Genomic DNA, 18,724 nt, shown 5'->3' with positions numbered 1-18,724 from the left:
GACTCTGTTGGCTGTTTCAGTATTACTGATATTAGATGACAGAAGTCAAATGCTATAAATTTCTGTCTCCCATGTAAATGATCACAGGCTGTCAGCCACGCTTGTCAAATTAAACGTTTACCATAGTTGGTAAACATGCCATTCCATCTTAGCTGCGCAGTGCAGCTCTCTTGCTGTCAAACGTGGAGACATGAGAAAGTGTTTCTGGTGTTATGAGCAGAATTCCAGCTAAGAAAATGGGTTGAATCAAAGTTTCCTCACCTTTAATTCCAGAGCGGTGTAATTAAGTGGTGAGGGATCGAAAGTAACAGAGAAGTTATTGTGCTGAGGATAAACAATCCAGACGTTTCTCTGTGTTCTTCAAACTCAGCCAATGAAATCACAACACTCAGCACCACCAATTCCAGTTATCCCACTTCCTCTGACTTTAATGTGATTTTCATTAGATTGCCTGGCATGAGACAGAGGTTAGGTTGCGTGGCATTATAAATGTCTGTTTATAAAACTGTTGCTCCAGGTGATATTGCTTGGCAGCTGTTTTGTACACCACTTTAATGTTTTTCCCACCACACACTCATCAGATAGACCATTTTTCAGAGACACAGCAAACTTAATTATTTCATACCAGATTTTTTTATGTTTCTCTTTCTGTGTAAAACAAAGAGAAGCAGTTCGGGGGAAAACCTAACTTTGTTAGTGATTGTACAAAAGTGCCAGCAACAGTCCTCGAATAGGAGCTCTGCTGAATTTATGCCCGCACTTAAAAATATCGGTTCTGACTTCAAACTCTTACTGTTAATAGTGTACTTCACAGAGACTGCCTGTCTTACTTTCATCCTCCTAGTATAGGCTTTAGTCAGTGATGCTTTAGTTTACTCATATATGGAGGAATTCCTGCCTGTTAAAGGAGACAACAGCGTTTGCACTGCTCACTCACATCAAAATCACATACCAATTCATCTATTTATTTATTTAAATAGCAGAACTAACAAGCAACATGGACCTAAAATACTTTACCTTAATAAAGAATACATATACCTGAGCATATGGGGAATAACATAGTAAAAGTTAAAGTTAGATAAACATCATTGTTGACATATAGAACATACAGCAGCGGATGAAATCAAATCAGACGACTATAATAATATAGCAGAGTTAAAATAACATGCCATAGTAGCATACAGATGCATGGAGAGGAAATGAGAGCGTAGAGCAGAGGTATGAAATGCATCATGGGAGGTCTCCCAGCATTATCCAGTGCTCCCCTTCTTAAAAGATGGTCTTGTTAACTTAACCATACTTAACATCCATTGTTTTGCTCTGCCACAGCTGCTGCTGCACCACTAATTTTCAGAACTGCTGCAGCTCACCGAAGGATTTTAAAAGCCACAGTTCTACACCAGCAGTCCCCTATAGGCTGACTGCCTGCTTATTTCAGGTTTTTTTTAGTTTTTCAGTGTGTTTCAGTCTTGCAAGGAGTAATAGTTCTGTAAGGCCACATAATAAAGGGCCACCTAAATCTGCATATATATATATATATATATAAATCCATATGTGTCATCTGCTGTATTTGGTAGTTTGGAAATATTTTGGGGAGGTGCAAATAAAGTGCCTGGGAGCCACATGTGGCCTGTGAGCTGTGCAGTGAGTAACCGGGCCCCGCAAGCTGTGCCAACGTCTTGTGTGCCAAATGTGTGGCGAGAGGGTGGCACGGAACAGTGTGCCAGCGCTAGTCTGCCTGGCTGCCAGGCACTTCTCTTTATCCAATCAGACAGTTCGGTTTGAGTGAGACCCCTATTCTTGTCTCTTCCCATCTCCTCCCGAAGCTTTGTAACGCTCCCATGAAAAACACAGATGCACGCTTGTGTGCGCTTTTTTTTTTTTCTTCTTCTTCTTCCACACCTTCCTTGCACGGCATCAAGCTTCCTCGGTGCGCCGTTACTCTTACCTAGAGACCATAACCAGGGAGGGAATGGTGCAGAGTGTTCCCTCTTTGTTTCTGTCTGCTGCCGCTCTCTACTTTTTCTCTTTTTTCCCCCCTAAAACAAAATCACAGGCTAAATGAGCATGCCTCTGTCTGTTTTTTAAGCATTTCATCAGAGTTATAGAAAGAAGAGTGTGTCTAGAGAGCTGTTTTTCAGGGGAGGTGAGAAGGAAAAAATGCTGTCTGTCCGTGTGTGGCTTTATTGGACATGATGAAGGATGATATTGTGGTGGATGCTGCTGCCGCTGCGGCTCCGAGATGAGGAGGGATCCCATTTGTCTCACGCCCGCTTAGTGTAATGTGTCTATCTGTCACTCTCCCCAAGACCGAACATTGGTGTTCATCAAAATAAACATATTGTCCGCGCGGCTCTCCATTTTTCCCACTGCTGGTCATTATTATTAATTTTCTCTCCCTATTGCCACTCCTCACTCACATCTTTGCTACATCTAATCCAGACACAGTCAAAAATTCCAAACCTACAGACAGAGAAGGGGAAGAGCAACCTGACAGTAATCCAGTGATCACAGCATGAGTATGTGGAGGAGAGGTACTTAGAAAGAAATAAGGTGCAAAGCAATGAGAATGTACAGTATATTCTAAGAGTAATTACTGTGTGCAGATGAGATGGGATTCAGTGGGGAGAAGGTGATGTGAAGCACTTGCTGGAAAGATTAAGCTAATGCCAGGCCTCTCTCTCTCTTATGTCTTCCAGGTTGATGATGCCATGCTTATGTTTGATAAGACTACTAACAGACATAGAGGTAAGTGTGCAGCTTCTATTCTGTGTTGTTGTTTTTTTTTCCTCCTCCGTCTTTCTGAAAGGTGAGAAAATAGTCATTTTATGTCCTTTCCCCATGAGATAACACAGAACAGTTCCATTTCACATGATATTAGGTGTACCATCTGTTCAACAATGGGAGAGTGTCAAAGTAATCAATAAGCTGGTATGGTGTTTAGAATGTTTGAGCATTGCATGGTGTGTGTGTGTGTGTGTGTGTGTGTGTGTGTGTGTGTGTGTGTGTGTGTGTGTGTGTGTGTGTGTGCGTGCGTGCGTGCGTGTGTGTGCGTGCGTGCGCGCGCTGCGGTGATGCTGGTGTGAGTGTTTCAGAGAGGTGGTTAAAGGGTGTAAAGATTGTGAGATGCTGGGTGCTGTGCAGTCAGATAACAGCATCAGATAAGACCCAGGAGAAGCACTGACTTTATCGCTGTATCTCATCGGCTCCTTATCTCAGATGAGGGGGACATTTCTCTCTCAAGCAGAGGACTTTCCAAAGACAGGTTTCCTCCCTGCACCACAATGCGGCGTCGGTGCATTTAAGCTGAGCGGCTCGCTTTTTTCTTATTTATGTGTTTTTTTTTAGGCCCGACTTAACCCCCTCCGGCAGAAAACCACATACAGGGGCTGTCACTTATCCACAGGCCCCGGTATCGGCCATGAGCGGCTCACATAGGTACCGTTAGAGGAAGTTTTAGGAGACAGACTGTCTCTGGCTGTTTATGTATCATTGTGTGCGTGAGCAGTCGACAGGCACTGACAGGTATTTCCACAAGAGAAAGGAGCAGGCACTCCTCGGTTTGTCACGCCAGTCAGCTCGCTTGTAGGCGGAGCTGGCAGCGCACCATCTCACTGAACCTGGGACCGGCACTGTTGCGCCATATACATGTAAATATTTGTTTGCGGTGCGCGACTCTTCCTCTCAAACTGTATAAATGTTTAAGTTCAGTTGGATCGTTTTGTGTCTATCTGTCTTCTTCTACTGTATCCGTGTATGTTCGAGTGCTCGGTGTGTGTGTGTGTGTGTGTGTGTGTGTGTGTGTGTGTGTGTGTGTGTGTGTGTGTGTGTGTGTCTGTGTCTGTGTGTGTGTGTGTGTGTGTGTGTGTGTGTGTGTGTGTGTGTGTGTGTGTGTGTGTGTGTGTGTGTGTGTGTGTGTGTGTGTGTGTGTGTGTGTGTGTGTGTGTGTGTGTGTGTGTGTGTGTGTGTGTGTGTGTGTGTGTGTGTGTGTCTGTCTGTCTGTCTGTCTGTGTGTGTGTGTGTGTGTGTGTGTGTGTGTGTGTGTCTCTGTGTCTGTGTTGCTCAGACAAAACTCTTTTGAGTCTGGTAAACAGTTTCTAAGTGTGAAACGTGAACTATAGCGGAAGTGATCTATGGCTTTGAGGGAAATTTGATCTGCAGTGACAGAACCCAGTGTGAGGTCTGCTTTGAGACGAGAGGCTTTTTTCTCTCGCGCTCTCTTCTTTCTTCTCTCTCCTGTCTGCTGCACTTCCAGCCCTCTGCGAGGGAGGTTGGGCGCAAACGCTCGGTGAGTGTGTCAGGCATTTGCCTTTGGGCGGCAAAATGCCCTTCAAATGAAGACAATGATGGAGGAACAGCCTCCTTGGCAATTTTTCCGATGACAGCGGACGTATTTTATTTGGAGTGTGACTCTGAGGCGGGAGGCAGGTGCTCTTCTTCCTGTAGTTGCTGTTTCGTCTAACTAGCGTTTTGATATTTTATGTTCCAGCGGGAATAAGAAACAGTAGATATTTTGCTGCTTTCATCTTAAAAACACAACATGTCTTCTCAATGAATTGCATAGAATATTACAGAGCCATAAGAATCTCTGAATAATTCATCAGAGCCATTGGTGTGATTGTGTAATATTAATGGCTTAGCTGGCCTGTGACCACAAAGGAAAGGACATTGAATATATTATCAGTGAAACTAGTGCCTGGGCCCCACTTTACCATCGCCTACTGATCCAATGATGGGCATCTGGCAGCCCCCGCCGTCCAAATCAATTCCCCACCTGTGTTCATTTTTATCATACAGATTGATTCATGAAAAAATAATGCCGGGGTTTTTCTGCAGCACTGCGATAGCTAAAAATAACACGTTCTTTATTTAACAATTCAAATGTTACACAATGCAACTCTTCTAAAATGATTCTATAATTGCAAGTCCCCCCCCAAAACAACTGCTACACTACACCGGCTGTGTTGTGCACCTGGAATGGCGTCATACCGGCAACGCACACACAAAGTGCAGTGTGTGCGTATGTTAACAGCGGCAACAACAGAGACCTAAAATATCCATAAAGTCATGAAAAGGATATGTAAGCCTGTTTATATCCAAATTTTTTAGGTTGAAAAAATAACACACTATAATAATACACGTATGAAATAATGTGAGATAATATAAGATTTCCCTTTTCAAAGGTGATCTTGGCTCCTTCTGACTTCATATCATCTCATTTGAATGTTATCTCTTTTCCTTCCTATTTTTCTCCTTAGGCTCTTTTTTTTATTTAAAATCTGTACTGTTTATTACTCTAATGCATTGTATTTTGGAGGAGTTTATTGTGTCTGAGATGCATGATCGACACTTGATTGCAAGTGTGTTTTCTTTGGGGCTGTGGTGAATTGGATAGAGGACAAACGTCACACTCCACTAGTAGCAGCATTGTCCTTCAGACGGTCCCTGTGAGCCTGGCGAAACGACAACCGGAGGAGACATTCTCTACCCTTCTCGTTTTCTCTGGACTTTTTTTTTTTTTCTTCTTTTTTTCTTTATTTTTTTACTCTGTATCTCTCCCCAGTCTTTCACTCTCTTCTTTTTCCTTTCACACGGCCGCACTATTTCCGTCCCCCTTCCACCCTCTCCCCGCCATACCTCCTGTCTTCGCCGTCTCACAGCTTTCTCCCTCTTGTCTGTCTTTCCCTCTGTCTCTCCTGCTAGAGGACACTCGCTGTAAGCAAAGCTCCTCACAAAGGCACACGCTGCACACCATCTCCTTGGCATTTAAAGGAGTAGAATACAGCCAATTGTGTTGGAAATTGAACTCTCTAAAGCCTCCCTTCCCACTGCAGCAGTTCATTGTGGGTGAGTTCAGTGTCTTTGGTGAGCGGCTTGGGCTGTCCAGAGGTTGATGCCAGAGGGCGCCTATTGTTCCATGTTCTGCTGCAGTGTCCCCCCACCACCACTCCGCCTCCCTTCAACCTTCCGTTCTTCCCCTGACATTCATTTTGTGACAGGAAAAGAGAAAAGCAGGAATGTGCCCATTTTCTTAGCACACATTTCACGAGATTTTTTTTTTTTTTTTTTTTTTACTTTTTCTTATTTTTGATGGTGGTTTAGTCAGTGGTACAGGAGGTCCAGATTACAGTGTTGGCGGCTGGGAACGAGGCCATGAGCACAGCAGTCACAGACTACACATACCAGTCATCATTTCCAACACCCTCGACACGACTTCACTTGCCACCTCTGGATGACAGGACGAGCCGTACGGCTGGGAAATAAAAGCTTTTGGAATAGCCCTGAGTCAAAATCATTCTGTCAGCCTTTACCCACTCCCATCCCGCAGGCTGACATATGATCTATGATCTAAAATATGATTTTACTGTCAAACTCTATTGGTAGGAGAGTTTTGTTGAGGGGACAAAAAAATGGCTTCTCTTAGGGGACGGGAGGAAAGAGTGGCAATATCCATCAAAGCATTGGGGTTTAATTTGTTAGAAAAAGGAACAGTAGATGATGTATTGTCCTGCTAGTCTTAATTAGCCCTCCTGCTCCACTGCATTACCACTGTTTATTATATACACATCCCGCTGCAGTATAATTCACTTGGAACTAGGGTATGAGCAGCAGAGAAAACAAAACTGATCATATTACCGTGTCCACGTCTAAAAATAAATGTATTAAAAACAACGTGGGATAACTTTAGACATCTTATAAATGAACGTGAGGTTGTCCTCGAGGATGGCTATCTAGTTTGCAGAAGGAAGAAAGAGGAAACAGCGAACATCTTAAAGAATCCCTTCAGGCAGATCAAAGTATGTTTCCCGTTTATAACTTTAATGCTGGACAAAAAAACTTGGGATTGTTGAAACGCCACTCATAAAATGCTCGATTGAAATCATTTTCCACATCCTGGTTTCCAGCTCGCGGTGCTGCTGACATCAGTATGAGTGAGTTTAATGTAGTTCAGAGAGCTCTGAGCTGTCACACACCTCCACTAAACTGTCAACTTTGTGGCTACACTCTTTGTGACTACACTAAAAACAATATAAACAATAATAATACTTTTTCAAGGGGAAATATGTAGCATAGATATCCCTTTTGATTTGATTATGCACAAGCAGCATCTCAGCGTCACGTCGGATACACACAACTCCCAAAAAGTTAAGTATGTACAAAGCAAATTGCAATCCCAATGCTAAATTACTCTCTTGTAATTATAAGTAGCTCATTAATTGGGTCAAAAGTGCATGTCACAGTGAGTTTGATTCCTGCCCTGCAAAATCTCAACAGGGTGAGCCCCGCAGTTTACTTTAAGTTCCTAGTTTTCAAGAAGTTTTTGGGTTAATGGCTGTGAGTATAAATATTGCAGGTGGCACCCACTATACCTATTTTGGGTGATACCGCTCTCGCTCACCTTGTTAATTACGCCATTAAGAACGCTGATGAAATCCCAGTGAAACTTTGTTTCCTGTTGCTTTACAGTAGTTTGTAACCAGACAGCACCCATTAGTGCGGCTTTATTATGACTGTGTGACTGATTGCAAGCCAAATTCCTTCTTTATTTTGAATGATGCAAGTAATAGTAATGTGCAACAGTGTTGGGGACCGGGATAAGGAAGTGGAGGCAGGATTGTTTCAGTCACAAGGCTGCTTTGTATGAGTGAGCCACTGAGTGCCGCGCATATTAGAAGCCATGTTTCCTGGAGAAGAAGGGGATTCTTGGTTTTGGGATTCAGGCTGTGTGAATTTGTGTATAGCCCCCTTTTTTCTATGGGCTTAAAGGGCTGGTTTTCTTCTTGGCAGACGAACAGAAGACTGCATTGTGTGTGTCTGTAATCTCTTTACCTGGATTGGCAGCAAAGCTAGCAAGTGCAGCTCCCATTGTGGAATTGGCACCGAGGAGTCAATGTCACACTGAGCGAGCTGTCTTCCAAACAACCAAAAACTGGTTGTGTCTCTGCGCGACTGTGTGTGTGGATGACAGCATGCAGCATTTTCAATTTGTCTTTCTTTTGACTTTTCATGGGTGATTTTTTTTTTACAGCCCCTGCATAAACACACCAAGCCTATGAGAAAACAAGACAGTCTAACTCTATCACATTATTATTATTATTATTATTATTAATAATTAGTGTTTATGGTGCTTTTGTGTGTGTGTGTGTGTGTGTGTGTGTGTGTGTGTGTGTGTGTGTGTGTGTGTGTGTGTGTGTGTGTGTGTGTGTGTGTGTGTGTGTGTGTGTGTCACAATTTCCAAATCATGCTTTATAGAGCAAAAGCCTTTGCCCTGGGATACAGAAGCTCATATAGTAACAAAGACTCGAGCTGTATTAGGTGTCATTATACACCAACAATTTGACATAAATTTGCCTCTCCCACCTCACTTGGCGAGGAGGAAAAAAAATAATAATTGGCCTCATTATCTTTCATCTCTTTGGCATATAACATTAATTATTTTATACAAAGACTGCCAGTGTGAGTCCTGTAACCTGGGAAGCAGAGCTGCGCGTCCACAGGTTAACTGCAACTCGCTGAAAAAACTCCAGTGTTTGACGTCACCACAATGCCTCATCAGCCACCGGTGCTAGGGATTGAACATGGCCGACTGAGCAGAGGATGTCTGTCTGCAAAGTGATTGCTGGCTCATTGACTGAGTAGAAGAGGGGTGGGGGAAGGATGTGTGTGGGGGTGTGGGGGGAGGGGGGCAGGAGATGTGGGGGTGGAGAAAGGGAACGAGTACAGTTAGAGGAGGAAAAAGAAGAGGATGGAAAGAAGGAGGGGAACGGGCACAAGAAACGCAGGAAAAGTAGAATTTAGGGAAGGCATGGTGAGGGCGGAAAAGAGAAGTAAATAAAGAAAAAGGAGAGTGGCTCAGTGGGAAGCCTCCCCCTGCTGGCACCTCTGGCTGGAAGCTGCTGCCGATGGCTTCAAAAGAGCGCCAGGCAGTCTAGGCCTCTGCTTCTAGCAATTAGAGATCACTCCAGCGGATACCTCCTGGCCAGCCTGCAAATCCCTCAAAAATACCCTCTGATTACTACTGTAGGACACAGGCTGTTTACCAAATGGATCTAGCACTGCTGAGAGTGAGGTTTGATAATGCCTTCTTTTGTTCAGGCAGGAGAGGGGAGCAGGGTCATTTGAGTTTTAAAGATGGTGCAACTGAGAAAAATTCCGAGATGAATTTCCACCAAGAAAAGAAAAAGTTCTCTTTAATATCTTAATTGCGCTCCGAACAAAAGCCTCTTTTTTTTCTTATATGAGACTAAAACCTATTTGGACACAACTGAAAAACGACGTCTTCTCATGAGCCCTTTAACAAAGCCAGGTCTTTTTGATGTTTCATGTCCTCCACTGCGGGTCCTCTTTTTAAACAATTGGATCCCTGTTAGTTGTCGTGTTTACAGATCACAGCTCCTCTGGACTATGACTGCTTTTACAGCAGCGCCAGTAAAAAAAAAAAAAAAAAAAAAAAAAAAAAATCAGCAGCCGTGCCTGATTTAACTGAGTGACACAGCATTCGCATCAAGTGGAATCACATGTTCCCGCACTTTTCCTTTGCTCGGCTCCGGTCGTCCAACGCGAGCTGACAGATTCCTCTTTGTATTCTCTCACCTTGACAGACCTGATATTAGCGATTAGTGTGAATGTCATTTAAATGGCAGAGCTAATCACACACTCCGGGTCTACCTCCACCTGAGGGCCCCTCGCTTTGGCCTAATCACAGTGACAAAGGAAATGATGTGTTTAGCCGCGCTTAATAACTGCTGAAGCTCATCAGCTCCTCGGCGCGCAGGCTTTATGGCCAACCTGTGCCTCACTAGGAAGGCGTGACCTGCACTAGGGAGCCTGGCCTTTTAGCTCTGCTTCCTCCTCTTCAGGCTTTTTGTTGTGAGCCACATCAGTGACCCAGCAGACTCGCCTCAAACTCAGCATTACAGTAGCTGCTGTGTACAATCCTGCTACGAGTCTACCACGAGACACTCTTGACAGGTTGGTGATTAAAGGGGAGAGAATCTTCCTCTCCTTGTCACCTGTCTGGTTTCTCTTACTCACCGCTGACACCTGCCCCTCCGTCAACGTTCCTGTTGTCGCGCTTGTGAGTGTTTTTTTTTTTGTTTTTTTTTTTTAGGCTTACAGTCCGCTTCATAGACCGGATGGGTTTAGTTTTAAGTCAGAGTCCGCTGTGCCGGCCCTGCGTGTCCACTGCAAGGAGGGAAAGGAGGATGAAGGCAGGAGATTGTGGAAGAAAGCCTGGGGTTTTAATCTCTTCCCCATGTTTATCTCACCACCAGGAGACAAACCATGTGCCATTAAAAACATCAGCTACTCCCACTGGTTGGCTGCGAGGCCGCACCTCTGAAGACATTTCAAGGACAAAATGAAAGGGACAAAAAAAAAAAAAATGCGGAAAGACATTACATGTCAGCTATGGTCTGATTTTATGCATGCGCATGCATTGGGACACCGTATTGATTGGAATTTGCCTCAGACATACTATACACGTGGATGTAAAAGACAGTTTGTTGTGCACACAGCGAGTCCGCCCTGCATATTTGCGGTATAAATTATCTGTCTCGAAAGCAGAGGACTTATTTGAACAAAAATAAGCAAACATCTTTGGCCTCAGCTGCTATTGGGAATCAGTCTCTTCAGGAAATGAAAATGCCAGCTTGAAATTGTCATCATATTGAGAGTTAGCCCACCTTTGACCTTGTAATACCCCCACAGCTTCTCTATTTGTGACCTGCTGGATGCTCTTCGAAAGTGAAACCATCAGGGAGGATCTACTGCTCACATCATCATTCTCAGAACACCTAATAGTGGATTTACCAAGGTTAAACCTCCTGTGAGATTGCAGCCACCGTGACCTGGAATACTGAGTTTACATCCTCTCGCACACAAACACACTCACGGACACGCAAACAGACGGAGCGCACAGACACACAGGAGTACAAGTGTGTTTGAAATTACATTTTGCACGGACAAGCTCGCCTGAATCTGGCTAAGATAAGATATATAATATAAGAGCTATTACAAACGGTCAAAGTCAAGACTTTTTTTTTTTTTTTTTTTTTTTTTTTAAGTCACAGCAACATGTTCATATAAATGCAGAAATCCTGCTAATGTGCATGAGACTGTTACAGAGGCAGACAAGGGAAGTGGTAGCCTCCCTCTGCACTGTCCCCTGTATTTACAGCCTGATTGGTGCCTACCCAGGCATCTTACAGCTGAGCGCAGCACAAGAGGGAATTAACTGAGTGTCTGCTGTGCAGCGTTAGTAAAATATGTCTCTTCTCGTCTTCGTAAGACGCTTCAAACATGCCGATCACATGGGCATGTTCTTTGATAAGCACCGCACCCACATACGCGCTGCGGGAACGCACTTAGTGACGATGAAGAGTGAAGCCGTTTTTTTTTCTCCAAAATTTGTCAGAAATTGATGATCAGATTAAATAATACAAGGGACGGTTTCTTTTGTATAGGTGTGATGGAACGGCCCCGTCACTGACCGCATGAGGAGCGCTCGAGGACACGCATACACGCTCACACATAGCGCGCTTCATTCTCTCACTGTAACAGGTTGCTACGTTAGGACTCACCAAACTCTCTTGTTATTATGGCCTGGTAGATCAACAAGTGTGCACACTTGGTAGCAGTGTTACCCCTCCTCTTGGGGAGCCCCCCCTCCCCGCTGAAAGAAACAAAATACACACTTACTCATAGAACTGCTCTTACATCCTGTAACTACTTCTTATTTGCTCAGTTCCTGTGCACGTGATTCATCTTAGCTCAGTACGAGGGTCGCTTATACATTTTTCTGTCTCTGAACGGGGAGGAGATATTCCGTTTGCCCAGGAGGAACACTTTGGTGCACTCTAATCTACAACAAGGGTCACGTACAGTAGGTCTGCTTACTTTAGTGTGTGCGTTCCCGTGGTTTCCCGTCTCAAAGCGAGTGTAATCTGTCCCATATGATCATAGCGTTGCGCATTAAGATGACGTCATGGTCATGCGACGCTTTGAGTTGACTAAAGATAACATTTTAATGTCAACATTTTCAGGGGTGGGGGGTTATCTGAGAGGTTATCAGTTTGGTGTTGAGTAAGGAAAAGAAAATGTTATTACTTTCCTATTTTTTTTTAGCTGTAGTTAAAAGAGGGTTGAGAAAATTGAATTCATTGTTGTCTGTTGATGTGATCAATTAGTGTGGTGGGAGGGGCTTTGTAGAGTTTAAAGGGCCTCCTCAGGATGGAGGAGTCAGTCAGTTTGTTTACAGAGCACCTAACAGCTACTTTGTCTTGATACACTGATTGGAGCACTCGTAAGTTGTTGGTTCAGAGTTTAGTTGGTTTTTTTGAGAGACCAGCTCAATCAAACTTCAACCACCACTCGACCTGCGACTGTGTCTATGTTTCAGTGTTACCCAACAGGGCTGAAGCTGAACCTCGTCACAATAGGTAAAAAGTAAATGTGTGTCTTCATATATCCACCAAAATGTAATAAGTGCAATTAAAGAGTTGGCTTACAATTTATGGATGGATAGATGGATATGTTTACAGCTGCGTCTTTTAACAGTATGAAACAATGTTTGTTGATGCTAATACAGAAACCTAATATGTTATCATTTATCTCAGTGCTGTGTATCAAACTTATTATTATATTGACTGCATTCGAAACTGGTGTTTTACTGCCAAAATAGAAAGTATAAAGCCTCCTCTTTCATTGAAGAGCTTCTCTATAACTGTGATAAAAGTCATCAAGTTCCAATACAAGAGAAGAACAGAAAACTTACGATCAAGCCTCAGCACAACTTCTTTGAAGTTGCTGGGTTTTTTTTTAGTTGTCCCTCTTAAGTGTAATGGTGGTCAGAATACACCAACCCACACTGAAAATCACAATCAGCTGCTGAGCCCCAGCAATCACGTCTCACAGCGATTGCAAGCTGAATTAGATTACATCAGCTCCAGTCCAGGCATCTAATCTTAGATTAAAAGAAAAAAGAACAATCTCTGCTTTCTTTTTTCTTTTTTTTTCATTTTCTTTCGTTTCTTTGAGGGTCAAACCCAGTGTCTTTTGTCATTTCTAAATGTTTAACCAACATGCCAGTCAGCCCCGATTTCAAAGCGTTTCTCCTGCCTCCGTGCTGTACTCGCCCGCTGTTGTGACGTTTGATGTGTTTTTGACCAACTTTTACCATGATGGCCCTACGTGCTGCTGATTGGCCTCCCACAGCTCTGCTGGTTTACCACTTAAACAATTGTAGGAGTCTTTTTTTTTGAAGTGGAAGGGCTTTTTATACAGACGCAGCCAAGACAATCATAGCACTGCAGGGTACATCCTGGCACCGACTGGTATTTTGCCAGACAAGATAGACTTGCTGATGTGCTTTATTTTTTATTTTTTATTTTTTATTTTTTATTTTTTATTTTTTATTTTTTATTTTTTATTTTTTATTTTTTTGGAAGTACGCAGCAGTAAAATGTGGCAATTTCGTCCACCGTCATGAACAATGAAGCATCTGTAATGACCAATGACTCAGAGGAAGCACACGGCGTCTGTCCTTATATTTAACCACAGCCTTCATGCTGCCTCATGTATTTGTAAGAACTTGATGTGTCTGAAAGCGACACACACACACACACACACACACACACACACACACACACACACACACACACACACACACACACACGCACTTAAACCATTATATGACCATTACTACTGACAGACAATAAAGATGCATTTGAATATGGCAAGCTCCTTTACATAACTAGCGCCAAGAGATGTTTGTACGCTCCTCCATCACACAGCTGCTGTGATGACCTATGATGATGATGGTATGTGTGTGTGTGTGTGTGTGTGTGTGTGTGTGTGTGTGTGTGTGTGTGTGTGTGTGTGTGTGTGTGTGTGTGTGTGTACGCCTCCACCCTGTAATAAGGGTTGCCTAGCCAAGCGGAAGTGTCAGGGTGGAGATGCCTGGCTCATTAGGTACCATGGCAGGATAATGTATGAACAGCGCTCACGAATGTTCACACAGGTAGAGAGAGTGAAGCAAGAGGGAGGCAGCCATTGTTCTCGCTTTTCTGTCTTTTCTGTCTCTCCCCACAACCTCCTCCTCCCCCTCCTCTTCTTCTTCCTCTTCTTTCTCTACTGCCAGTTTCTTCTTTGTGTGTGTGTGTGCGCCCGGGGATATTTAGGCTCCCTGGTCACATTATGCCCTGTTTTTTGATGCAGAGCTGCCACTCCATGGGCTTATAACGTTTATTCATAAATTAATTTATTTATTGGTTTATTAAATTTAATTCATTGCGTCTTGCATGATGCTTGTTTTGTGGCTCTGTTGCTCGATTGACAGGTTGCCAGTCATGGTAAGATTTCATATCCCATCGGCGTCATGCAGCAGCACGTTGCTAATTGAGTTGAATGCGTAGCTCGTCTCTCCTCAGTGGATCCATCTGTCGCCGTCTTGTCATCAGTTTGTTCGCACTTGACAGGTTCCAAGTCTGTCTTTGTGTGTTTAACTGTGCGCTTCTGTGTAGGTGTGCGGTGCTTTTTTTTATTTATGAAAGATTGTGTGTGTGTGTGTGTGGTAAACTACCACATAAAATGTGTGGCTGCCTCGCAGCCCATTTTCTATATTATGTGCCTTGCCCCACTGTAGAGTCCCGCAGAGAACAAGCCCTCAGCCAGCCACACTCTTTATATGACATTGCCCACGACACACATATTTACACTCAAACACAGCGTCTCAGTGGATATGCACCGGCACAGCGCAGAATGATTTGCCACAAATACGAATTTGTGACATTGCAGGGGTCATGGGTGAGATCTGACATCATTAGGCTTTAATTTTTTTGAGTAATGAAGCTTCACCCTGCAAAAAAAAAAAAAAAAAACGGAGCTGTAAGAGACCCTTGACCTGGTGGATCATCAGTAGGAGTGAAGTGCGATATCACCGATTTACCTTCCGATACCAAGTAAAACCTAATCTGGAATCCCCAATACCAACAGCTATGCTTCTTGTGTACAAAAGTTTAATGTGTGCAGAAAAGGTGAAATAAAAAGCGGGATATAGACATTTCATTTCCGAGGCAACTTGTGAGTGTTGCTGCTCGCTGAAAATCCTTTTCAAACACTACAAGTACACAGTGAGCTACACATCTTATTTAGCTTTTGCTAGATGTTCATACATTAGCTACTGTAGGAGAGGAGAGGAGAGGAACATCATCAGTGGCTCGTTGGCCTACATTTAGTGAAGTCAGGTTTGTTTCCTGAAGGGCAAATCATTTAAAATGGAAACCTTAGTGGCATTAAGATGTGCCGATTATAACTATGCTAACAGCCAGTTTAGCATCACGGGCTTCAAAAATAATAATACGATTGAAAAATCCCTGGAACACAAATGTCACTCAAAACTGTGGTTACCTTAATCTCAATTTATTTCTTTATTTTAGCCTTTTTTTTTTTTAAATGTTTTTACGTTTTTAAACAGGACTATGCGAAAAAAGTTGAATCATACTAGATACTAGATATTTTGTATGTTATGACTCATATTTCCAAAAACAACACACATCACACGTCAGTCAGTCTTTCTGAGTTTTACTTCAGCAGCATCATTACTTTAAAGCCATTGGCTCTGTCTATCATTAGAATGACCATTTTAGAGGTCTTCTACCTGTTGGTTAAATAAAGCGCTCAAGAAAGTAAAGTTATGATTAAGTTAAATAAAGAAGTGTTTCATTAAAGTAGTTTTATCATGAAATGAATCAAACTGGTGCTTTTATTCTGAAGCACCCTGCTCATCTCAGTCGTTGCGGCTTCCTGTCAACAGACGGTCCGACTACAACCGTTAGCTGTTCGCAGTTAGTCGAACAATTAAACCGTGATTGGTCAGCGGAGGATTTATTCACCGTGAGCAGAAAACTGGCGACTTTCGACCGCTCTCCAGTTCAGTGCACTGATGCTAACAGGTTAGCTCCTGTGCTAACTGTTAAAGTTGCCAGCTGTAATTACACTCGCCCAATAAATACACAAGTAAACAATGAATTAAATTGCGACGCAAATGTAAATTCCTTATTTTCCCAGCCCTACCACATCCACCAGGAATCACTTGAGTTTTGATATTGATCTCTTAACGTTAAAACTGAGAAACTTTGGCATTGGAAGTATTGATATTTCAGTATCGATACAAACACCGCTCATCAATAATTCACGAGGTTCGAAGGGAAAGCATGTGGCATGATGGTATGATCGATAAACTTGTGCAATTGTTTATATTTCCCTCCGTGTAATTGGAGAGAGATGGAGAGAAAAGGTTATCGCCTGTTTTGTTCACGTGTCGGGTCTGGTGTGAGAATCACATGGTCGTGTAACTGTGCGCTCCCGGTCTTGATCTATATTGGGCCCGTGCTGAAAGAGACTGAACTTAAAAGCGAGTGTGCCCGTGTGATGTGTTCCCTCTATCAGCAGATAGATGACGTCTGCGCGGCGTTCTACCGCCTCACCTTCATCACCGCCTTTCATCGCCGCTGCCAGCCGCCCTCTCCCTGCTCCCCACTCTGTTCCCTCAAAGTTTGTGCGCGCGAGACGGACAGAAAAGAGGGAGAGACATAAAGAGAGCGCGAGCGGGGAGGGGAAGGTGTGCGTCGCCGTGTACGTTGATGGCACTTCACACAGCGGCGTGCGTCCTGGCTTTGATACCGTACGAGCGCGGTGTAAGACGCTGTTTGAAAGGAGGAGGTTCGCCGCGCTCCTCTGTCGGCAGGCGTCAGGAAGGGATTCTGTCTGGAGGGGGAACCTCGAATAAGTCCGCAGGCCCCGAGTGTTTCTCGGTACCTCCAGAGGCAGCTCTGCCGTCTGCCTGTGTGTGAGCCTCTCTGTGTTTGTGTACTTAAAGAATGTCTGAATAAACTCCTCACGCACTACAAATGAGCAGCTCCCTTATCATCAATCCCGCCTTTCACGCTTATGTGAGCTTTATTACGCTCGCAAGCACTCGGTCGGTCTCGCGTGTGCACGCGTGTGCACGCGTGTGCATATACTGTACGTAGAGCCGCACGTGCACCCCCGTCTTCCAAACCGCCACAGTTGAGGAGCAGTTGCATCAAAGGCAGCTGTCTCTCATCTGACTTTATCGGTGTCATCTTTTCCTCGCTTACTCTCTCTCGTCTCTGTCACTTCACACATTTTATCGTTTTTTATTTTTTTATTTTTGCTCATTCCCCTGTGCTTCCCCCTCTTTGTTTCCCGCCCATTCTCTCTCTCTCTCACCTTTGCCTCTCTCTGCTCTGCCTACCTTCCAGGGAGATTCTCCTCCAAAGAGAAGTGATGTTTTTTTTTATTTTTATTTTATTTTATTTTATATTCATCTCCTATTTCTGGAGAGTTCACTTTTTCTTGAAATGCCACCTCAAAGGATCCATATCACAGGTTCGTCTGTCCAACAGCCTGAAAAACTCAGTCCCACCTCCACCCCCACCCCCACCCCTTCCCCCACCCAATCCATCAGACAGCAGCAGCCAGCCTCAGCGACTCCTGCCTCATTTCTCATAAATTAGTCTTACCTCTCGCACACTTTCCTTTTGTTTCTCACTCTTACTCATTCCATTCTCCCCATGCCCTCTCTCGCCTTCCATCTCTCTCTGGTCCTCACATTTCATTTTTCTTCCCACAAATGCCACACAGCAGTCCCTTAAGAAATGTCATTTCTGTCTTCTCCTTTTGTTCTGTAATTTCTCCATGTCCCTCCTTTTCTCTCGGGAATTCATTTATGGTTTGCCGTTCGTCTGTCCCCAGCTCTCTGATCTCTCTGTCTCAGTCTCCATCTCGATGTCTGTCTCTCTGTCTCTTACCCCCCCCCACACACACACACACACACACTCTCTCCTTCTCCCTCACACGACACGCAAATAATTCACTCCAATTCCAAAATGCGATGCTATCACGAATGTCGGGTGATGTATTCGTGCCAAATCGTAGTATTCATCATGACACAATGGAGGATGAATGAGTAGAGTGCAGTGAGGGCTCTGTCTTAGTGAACCCGGCGGCACGGCGCCGATCTCAGTCAAGTGCACCCCGCGATGAATGCCAGGAGCGTGCCGTGAACTCTTTGGTATTTCCGTGGCCAGGTGTGACTGGCGCACCTGTGGTGCACTTGGACCCAGGGTGGGATCAGACAGAATACGTTACCATACATTACAGGTGGGCGAGGATTTGCCAATCACATGCGCTATTTCCATCCGAGATATAAATACAGCAGTTCAGATATAAAGACAGGAGCAGATGATGTCTCTTCTAACTGGAATTGACCTGTTACGGGACATCGTATTTTCATGCATAATAATAATAATAATGGCTTCTTTTGTCATCACAATGATCCATATGCATCCACCATACCACCATAGTATAGTGAAAGTAGAATTAAAAAGCAAATTTAAATCTTATATGTTGTATTTTTGTATTTCTCAAATTGATTAAACAATTTTCTGTTTAATTCAGTTTTACATTTTAAGAATACTTGTGGACACTCTGGTAAATAAATTATGTAGTTTCCTGCCTAATCTGTAGCCTATATTGTGACATGATATTAATGGGTCACAGTATAGTCTATAGTAATAAATGTGAGCCTAAAAAAATAAAATCTAATCTTTAAAGTACAAACCTTTGTTCCAGAGAGCAGCACCATAGCATTTCATCCAAATAATGACATGTCACATCATGTTGGTGATCTCAGACTCCT

At 43.6% G+C, this 18,724-nt stretch overlaps 2 protein-coding genes across 13 annotated transcripts in view; both read left to right on the top strand.

Annotated features, from left to right (window-relative positions):
• The window catches only part of msi2b (musashi RNA-binding protein 2b), a 243,771-nt gene that overhangs the window by 137,831 nt on the left and 87,216 nt on the right, over positions 1 to 18,724 (top strand). For all 12 annotated transcript variants that reach the window (XM_069700580.1, XM_069700573.1, XM_069700585.1 and 9 more), the window contains exon 7: positions 2,700 to 2,748. In XM_069700580.1, coding sequence (XP_069556681.1) covers positions 2,700 to 2,748 — 49 coding nt within the window. The remainder of the gene's footprint in view (positions 1 to 2,699; positions 2,749 to 18,724) is intronic.
• Positions 1 to 18,724, top strand: part of LOC138622079 (oligodendrocyte-myelin glycoprotein-like) — a 222,124-nt gene that overhangs the window by 151,627 nt on the left and 51,773 nt on the right. The gene's annotated exons all lie outside the window — the stretch shown is intronic.

This window comes from Brachyistius frenatus, unplaced genomic scaffold (assembly GCF_029030835.1).
Source record: "Brachyistius frenatus isolate BFR_SWC_R1_liver_20210118 unplaced genomic scaffold, ASM2903083v1 Contig_34, whole genome shotgun sequence".
In the NCBI taxonomy this organism is placed as follows: domain Eukaryota; kingdom Metazoa; phylum Chordata; class Actinopteri; family Embiotocidae; genus Brachyistius; species Brachyistius frenatus.
Note: the sequence above shows the minus strand (reverse complement) of the source record. Positions and strands in the feature narration are given on the sequence as shown.